Below are 8,844 nucleotides of genomic sequence, written 5' to 3' on the forward strand. Positions count from 1 at the left end.
GGTAGGATTTCCAACGATGGAAATCTTGAGGTAAAATATAAACATGCACCTTAGGGACTAGGTATATCGGATGTAAACCTAACCAGGTCCATTCCTTGAGTCTAGAGCCGTACCCAAGTCCATTCTTTTAGTTCAGACCTGTACCCAAATCAAGGTCGACCTGACTTGTTTTGTACCATGCTCATGACGCATACATAGAGTGTCAGTTATGCACACACCTAGAACTAGCTAAAAATGGAACCATGATAACGTGCCCCCATCTTCGACCATGTGGTTGGGAATTTGCCACTAAAATCTGATGTATTACAATGTTTGTCTTCTTCTTATAGAAGAATAATGTTGGAAAATGGAATCTCGGCCATATCATTCAACAGAAGAAAACAAGAAGGATGCAAAACCAGTGAAAAAATGCCTGAAAATTTCTTGCCATAAACATGTATACCCTGTGCATTCCATGTCCACAAGACTGTATATACATAGCACCCACTCAAACACACAACTGCACAAAACACTCTCAAAGAGGCAATAGTCTATACACTAACAAAAATACCTCTCCCATTCCTCATGTCTCTCTCTCTTCCATATTTTGTACAAAACACAAACCTCATATTTTCCTCTCAAAACCAAGCCCTTCCAGTGTCTCCATGGCCCAGATAGTACCTACACAACGGGCATGTACTGTGCCAGTAGTCAAGCCACTTGTCCAAGCATGCCTTGTGAAAGACATGGCCACAAGCCAATTGGCTGACCCTTGCATTTGGCTCGAACGGAGACAAACAGACGGGGCACTCGTTTTCCTGCGAATCCCGTCTTACTGTAAAATATGGCATTGCAGGAATCCTGTGTCTGAAAAGCTCTGACTGTGGAGGAGGAAAGGGGTCAACATCCGGTAAGTCGCTGGACTCCGGTGAATGGGCTGGCCGGAGTCCAACGACATGGAGGACTGAGCGAAGGATCTCCTTGATTAGAGTTATGGATAAGACTGCATTCACTACGAGGATGGAGAGGACCCCTTCTGAAGGTGCAGGAAGACTTGAGAGCCCCATTAGAGATCTGTGACATAGGAGAAAACAATCTCAATTATTCCTTTAACATTATATACATGAGAGAGATAGAGTCTCTAGAATCAGCTCCATTCGCTATTTGTGGAAATCTAAGTTTACTCGGTTCGAGTCCGAGTAACTCGGACAGGTTAGTACTAATGCTGAGTACTATAATAGCAAAAAAAAAGGTCAAAAAATTATTAAAAAATATAAAAAATCCAAAACAAAAAAAGAAAATGTATGTTTAAGGTAAGATTAAGCGAAACACTTCAAAATTATGTTAAAAAGTACATAAAAACATGCACTTCTGGCTGGGGTATTTTCGAAATAAACCAAAAAAAAATATGGAAAAGTATTTATGACCAAGACACTCACTAATTAAATAATAGATAACACAAAAAACATATCCAAATAAATTCTTTATTTTTTAGGATTTTTGAATTTGTTCAATATCACCAGTTAAACACCCAACACGGGAGAACTTGGACTCAGCAAGGGCCCAAACCCGAGTAAGTCAACTGAATAGGAACTACTCGGCCGATTTTACAAACATTGGAGAGAACCCTTGAAGCTCAAAAAGCACACGACTAAAAATTTGTCCACCAGATAAGCTAAGTCTATGCATCTTTGTTTTGTTTGGGGCATAGTCTGTCATTTATTTGGAGGAAGAATGGTTATGCTAATTCGTGTTAGGTGATATCATGATATGAACGATTAATGCATATTGATGTAACTAATGGCCCATAAAATGTGGAATCTCACTCTGTAAATAAATAGGAATATGTCTATTAAAAGGTTTATCCCTATATCTCAAACTCTAATAAAAAACTCGAGTGCTTGTACAATCGTACACTATATTTGGCTTTTTGACAAGAAACCCCCAATACTTGTCGCCACCATGTCAATTTTCAAAGTTGGCGAGTCTTTAATGCTAAAAGCTATAATACCCATATAAATTATTTTCAACATCACATCTTATGTTCAAATATGTTGACATTTGGATCTATGTCGATATTTTTTATATTGCATCATGTGTCAATATGCTATGCTTAAACGTATTGACACTTTTTAAGTACCATGTTTACATGGGAGTGCAAGCTTGCCATTTGAACCCTAGATGTTTTGTGCCGATGGGAGTCTAGTTTTTTATCGGACCGACTTTTTTATTGTAATAAATATGTATGATTTGCTATAAATAAGCTAATGAACTATTATTTACTCGTAAATAATGATTGCACGGATGGAACTTAACATACTGGGTTTTAGGCCAAAATTATTAAACACTTTGGACGCTATACTCCATTCGATATCACTAACCAAGGTTTTAAAAAACCGGTCGATGAACCAGATCGCCCATTTGGAAAATCGGTCCGCAGAAAACCAATCCAATCAGCAATCTTATCTCAGTTGAGTTAGCAGGACATAAAAATTATAAATAAAAAAAATTAAGAAACAAAATAAATTTAAAAAATATTAAAAACAAAAAAGGGGATAGGTCCTAGCCGGTCATCCACGGAATCAGTTGCTTATGTCAAAGAACCAGGCCGAACCGGTCAGGCCTTAGTGAGCCCTGACCAGCAAAACCAGGCGGGCTTGGTCTAGTTCCCCTTTTTTAAAACATTGACATAGACGATAAGAAGTTTTTGGATGAGTTGATTTTAAATAATAGCTAGGATGTTACTAATGCAGTGTTTTAGAATAGCAAGCACGCAAAGGGGCAATCCAACAAAAAGGTGGGGCAGTCAAATAATAAGGAAAGTGCCCTACTCCTAGGTAATTTCAAGTTTATTTATGATACACCAAAGTGATTTGGTATTAGAGGGTGGGGCCCATAAAAATCCTTAAGTTTAAGGTCATAATAGGAGTGTACTAACTTTATAAGATTCTCTTGACTTTAACCCTTTCTTAGTGCTACATTAAACGATGAAAACTAGCATTTTTTATTAATCACAATGAGAAATAGAGATATTTTCCTAATTAATTAAAATTTTACATGAAAATTAGGAGGCAAACATACCTGTAGATTGTTCCAAAGTCTAGGATGAAACGATCTCTTTGGAATTCGATCAAGCTTTCTTTCTCTGATTAAAAGAAAGAAATGAAGGAAATTAGAATAATTAAATAACCAATAAAAAAAGGTGAAATATCTAAAATTGTATGGGATAATGACCAAAATGCCCTCTGATTTTGGGAATTTTGAAGGTAACATAAATTATTTCAAACAATTTCAATCACAATTTAGTTAAAGTCATAATTAAAAAAAAAAAAAAGTAAAATACCTAATGGGACAACGATCAAATTGCCCTATGATTTTGGGAGTTTTGAAGGTAACATAAATTATTTCAAAAAAAAATCAATCACAATTTAGATAAGGCCGTGAAGTTAAGATGGGTTTTTATAAATAAAATATAATATAATTAAATTATCAAATATTTAAAAATCAGATTAGTGATAGCCTGTTCTAAGGAGAAGAGGCCGATTCTTGATATGGTTACGAAAACAGCTCAGTAAAACAAAAAAATTGGAGGACGAATCAATAATTTCAAATTGTGTATTGGGGGCAGAGAGTATTCAATTAAAGGTTGGGGTATTTTAAGGAATAGTAGCAACACAAGCATAAACAAATATTAGAGTGCAAGTATATCTGTAAAAATAAAATAAAAAGCAGAGGAAAATTTTGAGACAAGAATTAATTATGAATTAAAAAACTGTGAACACTTAATAAATCAAAAAACATCAAAACAGAAATTTATGGTCAAATCTCTTTTAGGTAGACAATAGAGAAATCCGGTATTTCAAAAAAGGAGTAAATTGGATAAAAGGTTTAAAAATAGAAAAAATAAATGAATCAATTTAAAAAACTGGCTTCAATTAGAGAAAAAATAATAGAAAAAACAAAAATATATACAAATCATACAGGAAAACGTCTTTCATATTTTTTTTAACTGTAAAAAATGATATAGAGTTTTTTCCAAAGTATGAGAAAATATCAAAGTTATGGATTTGACGAATTTGCATAGCAAGATTTGGAGTGTATGTTTAACATTAAAAAAATTAATTTAAATTAACATTTAAACGAAAACTTTGCTTTGGATTATGGAAAAGTAGGAAGAGGAAAGTTGAAGAGATGGCGATAGAAAGTAAAAATGGGAGAAAATCAAAAGGAATGCATGTGTTACAGAGAAATTAAAACACATCTGATCACCACGGGTCATACAAACTACTGATATAGACAGAGAGAAGTTATTACTGATTTAGAGAGAGAGAAAAAAAATAATACACGAGTTACCTAGAGAGAGACAAATCAGAGATGTTAAATTAAAGACCTACTTATGGAAAGAGATTGAAGAAAAGCTCTGCATTTTAGAGTAACATAAAGCAAAAGGCCTGCATTTGAGAGCAAGAGAAGGAGATGAAATAGAAAAAATTATGAATGCGCTTGCATTCAAGAACACAGAAAGCACGAATTAGCTCTCTATCTCTCTATACAGAGAGATCAAGAGAGAGAATCTGAGAACAAAGAAGCCTTCTTAGAGAGAGAAAGAGTGAGAAGTTTAAAGGTCGAGGCATCCATTAGAGAGAGAAAAATTGGAGAAACAAGAAGAAAACAGACCTGCTCACAAGCACAGAGTGATGAGAGAGAAAAAATGGAGAAACAGAGAGAAACTTAGAGCGAGAGAGAGCAGGAGAAATCAAAAGCCACATGCCGTTTTAGAGGGAGAAATACCTTAGTAACACTGAAGTAACCAACGGTGTGTATCAGTGAAAATGAAAGAGATTCATCGATTGAGTGAAATCTCACGGACTGGATTAGACTTCTGACGGCTTTTCCACTGCTCTTCTCCCTCAATTTATATAGAGAACCCATGGTTAAAACTTAACCGCAGTGGGCTAACCTGGGTTTGGTTTTGACGTTTCTTACAAGGCAGTTCCATCTTTTTTTTCCCACCTCTGTCTCTCTCTCTACGCCACTTCTTTCTCTCTCTACATGTGCACACGTGAGTGCGAACGGAGCACTAAAAGATTAGATTCATGCACCTACCTCTCCCACGCTCATATTCACTTTCACATGTGTGGGATGAAGGCCCCATTGAGTTGAATGTAAGTTTTAAAAATGGACGATCTGGATTGGATTTAGTATTTAATTAGACCAATTCATTTTAAGAATCGAAAATTATTTTACATAAGTGTAATTAATCATATGGGTAATTAATCAATATGTACTGAATTTTTCATAATTTAACATTTTACTCTTTTTCAACCGTTCTAACGTGGCGATGTATGTTTTCATGGTATTTTGAACTAAAACATGTAAGTAAAATGTTCAATTGTTAATCTCTTATGTTTATTTTGATAAATTTCCTTTTAAATTATCAACCGTACATATTATAGTTGTGCAAAAATAATCTATACAAATTCCTTTGTTTTAAATTTTTGTTTTATTATTTGTAGTTCGATCTCTGATTTGGCTGATTCGAATCGGAGGGCTGATCAAAGTTTTGAAACCCTAGATGAATGGATCCAAATGAGCATCCACTTGCAAGCTCTTCTCTCACTAGGTCTTGAGAATTTGATCTACCGGAAATGTTAGAATAAAAAGACCATGTTTTTTCTTTTTTTGTGTAATTAGACTATTTAGGGATTGTGTAAAAATATCATAATGACCTTTAACCATCAATAGGTTGGGATGTCACAGAGTTTGAAAAAATGGTCCTTTGAGCATTGCCCTGACGTACCTCTAAACACCCATTTCAACGGAAACTTCGTATTTCTATATTTCAATATCTTCAATATAATAATCTATAGAGTAGAAGTCTTATTTTTTCTCTACAGCATCAACGATTTGAGATCGTAGTGGGGTGCCGATTTAGAATATGAACCGTCCATCTATAGCTCGTAGTCCACATCTTTTATGAATATAAAAACCTTTTTTCATTAACGAGGTCATAAATAGCTAATAAATATTTTCAAAAAAATATATAAAAGAATAATTTATTTTTGACAAAAAAGAAATTCACAACCACTTTTCACTGGACTCAAAGTTGAAAAAGAAATTTATTGAATTGCCTCACAAACTTCAAATTATCCAATTTGACATCGAGTGATTAGAAGTAATTGTGACCTCTTTGTAACAAAGATGAATGATCTCTGTAAATATACAATCTTATATTTTTATGTTTTCTATTTTTAATAATAATTAAGACAATTATTTTAATAGGACTGCAGTAAAACCTCACATCCAAACTCCTAGAAAATTGCAGTTTGTTGGAAAACCTTCGAATTGATCATCTCAACCTTGACCATTACGGTTAAAAACAAATTTTAGATTTCAAGCTTTAAATATAGTTTTTATTATAACATATTATCTAGACCGTTTATTTTTCAATAGTTCATAGATCTACAAGACCTTTATCATTTCTCAAGCTACAAATTTCATAATCGTTTGTGGGAGCCATCATGGAGATTTTTCATGTTCAAAGTATTTTGGGAACAAGATTTCGTTGTGAGGCTTCACTTCTTTTTCATAAGGCCCAGTCTTTATAAAAACTGCATCCTTGATTAATTATGTACATTACTTCTTCTTTTTTCACCCAATTATCTACAATACTCATAATTGAAAATTATTCATGGCAAAGATCGTGTAGCCTAACAAAAAAACAAGCAATAATATTATTTCTTTTTTTGAACAAAAAAACATATTAACAATTAGAATAGAGGGTAGGACGTTATGTAGAGGCATTAGCGCCATTAAACATCAATTCCCAGCTCCATTCCCATGTCTCTCTCTTTTCTACTTCAAAACATGAGTAATAAGAGGCCGTCTGGGTTCATGAAAAGTGAACAAAACAGCCATCAAACATGTAAACTCAAACTCATAATCCATAGGTGTAAGGGGGTTCAGCAACCAGTATCCCTGGCATACTGACCGGCCTATCACTGTAAAGTTTTTTTTAATTCAAAAGATATTTTAAAAATTAAAAATAATGAAATTACATAAAGTAAGATCTACACAAAATCGATAGGAGGCAAAATCTCTCTCTGTGCAGTGTAAGTCAAAGGAAAGAGAGTGGGTAAAAGTCACAAACACAACGAAAACGTGTAAATCGTTCTAACGAAACTCTCTCTCTATCTCTAAATTTATTCACAGGAAACTCTCTCTCTCTAAATTTATTCACAGGAAACTCTCTCTCTCTCTAAATTTATTCACAGGAAACTCTCTCTCTCTCTCTCTCTCTCTAAATTTATTCCCAGGAAACTCTCTCTCTCTCTCTCTAAATTTATTCCCAGGAAACTCTCTCTCTCTCTTAAGCGTGTCCGTTACGCATGACTATCGTTAAATGTGATTGGGCAAGGGGACACCCAAGAGTACGAGGTCCACGATATCTGGACCCCCTTTGGGCTTGATATTGGATGCCAATTATTCACAAATTTTCTCTCACTGTACTCTCTTTCTCTCTCTAGACCACGGCTCTCTGGAGAATTAGATTGTTGTTGAGAAGCAGGAAAAAACGAACGATGAGGATAAGTGATGGCATCTAGACCACGCTCCTCAATTATGGCAGTCCCATAATTGAAGGCCAATAGAGTGGGCCCTCAAGGTACAATGAGGGCCCCCAACACCATCCTCAATACTCCTTTTACTAACTGCGAGTCTCTACCACTAATGCTCATTAAGGCCTCCTCTCTCTCTCTCTCTCTCTCTCTCTACAGTTTGTTGTTAGGGTTTCTCTCCCATTGCTCTCTTTCTCTCTCTACACTCTTGTTAAGGTTTCCCTCTCTACAGTTTGTTGTTAGGGTTTCTCTCCCATTGCTCTCTTTCTCTCTCTACACTTTCTTGTTAGAGTTTCTCTCTCTACGCAGTTTGTCGTTAGGGTTTCTCTCTCATTGCTTTCTCTCCCCACTAAGCTTCTTTGAGTCTTTCTCTACCACTAAGTTCTGGTTAGGACTTTTGTTTCGCCACTAAGTTCTCATGAGGGTCTCTCTCCCATTGCTTTTTCTCCCTCCATTAAATTCCTATTAAGGTCTCCTCTTCATAAGTGTTTTCTATCTCCGCTGGAATTTCATAATAGAAGGTTATTTATTTATAAGAAAAAGTTTACATAGAGTCGAGGCTCTGAACAATCAAATTAAAACCCCCCTCAAAAATTTCACTAAAAGACGATGTTTTGATGCTCAAATTGATCATCTCCATATCAAGATGCATGGACATGAGAAAAAAAAAATTAGATTTCAAGTTTTCGAAATTAGTGCATCTTGTAATGCATATTTGGACTGTCAATTTTCAAGATTTTCAAGTTTCCGTAGATATGTTCGATCTACATTATTTTTTAAGCTTTGAATTTTATAATTAAAGATGAGAAATAAATTATAAGGCTGTCGCAAAGATTTTCAATATTGAAATCACATTTCTCGATACTATTTAAAGGTGACATTTACTTTGATTATTTAGAGACTCGGCTCTATACAATCTGCACCTTTAGTAAATATGCACAGTTAGCCATTTAATTTTAGGTTTAACGGTAAGTGATGATTATGACCTACTTATATTAAAAATAAATGATTTTATCATGTACTATTTTCCGAGTTTTTATTAGGGTGTCTCCTTCTTAATTTCCACTAAATTTTTGGGTTTCTCTCTGCCCATTAAGCTCTTTGAGTCCCTCTCTATCATTAAGTACTTGCTAAGGCCCAGCAAACTACAGCTCAAAAGCGAGAAACAACAGCTAGCAGAAAAACCCTTACAGTAAGACGCATCCATTTTCTTCCTCAGCTCAAAAGCGAGCCGGCAGGAAAACCATTC

At 34.8% G+C, this 8,844-nt stretch overlaps 1 protein-coding gene across 1 annotated transcript; it reads right to left on the minus strand.

Annotated features, from left to right (window-relative positions):
* Positions 1-519: 519 nt before the first annotated feature.
* XERICO (RING/U-box superfamily protein) lies at positions 520-4,862 on the minus strand. The gene is made up of 3 exons (XM_006857648.4): positions 4,771-4,862; positions 3,061-3,124; positions 520-1,053 (listed from the first exon to the last, which is right to left on the minus strand). The coding sequence occupies exon 3, from the start codon at positions 1,044-1,046 to the stop codon at positions 618-620; it is 429 nt and encodes a 142-aa protein (XP_006857710.1). The 5' UTR covers positions 1,047-1,053; positions 3,061-3,124; positions 4,771-4,862; the 3' UTR covers positions 520-617.
* Between the last annotated feature and the right edge of the window lie 3,982 nt (positions 4,863-8,844).

Source organism: Amborella trichopoda, chromosome 10, assembly GCF_054954075.1.
Source record: "Amborella trichopoda isolate Santa Cruz 75 chromosome 10, AtrichopodaSantaCruz75HAP2 v2.0, whole genome shotgun sequence".
NCBI classification, from domain to species: domain Eukaryota; kingdom Viridiplantae; phylum Streptophyta; class Magnoliopsida; order Amborellales; family Amborellaceae; genus Amborella; species Amborella trichopoda.

What these genes read in the sequence shown, in the direction of transcription:
- XERICO (XM_006857648.4), bottom strand. Translation starts at nt 1,046, where the DNA reads ATGGGGCTCTCAAGTCTTCCTGCACCTTCAGAAGGGGTCCTCTCCATC.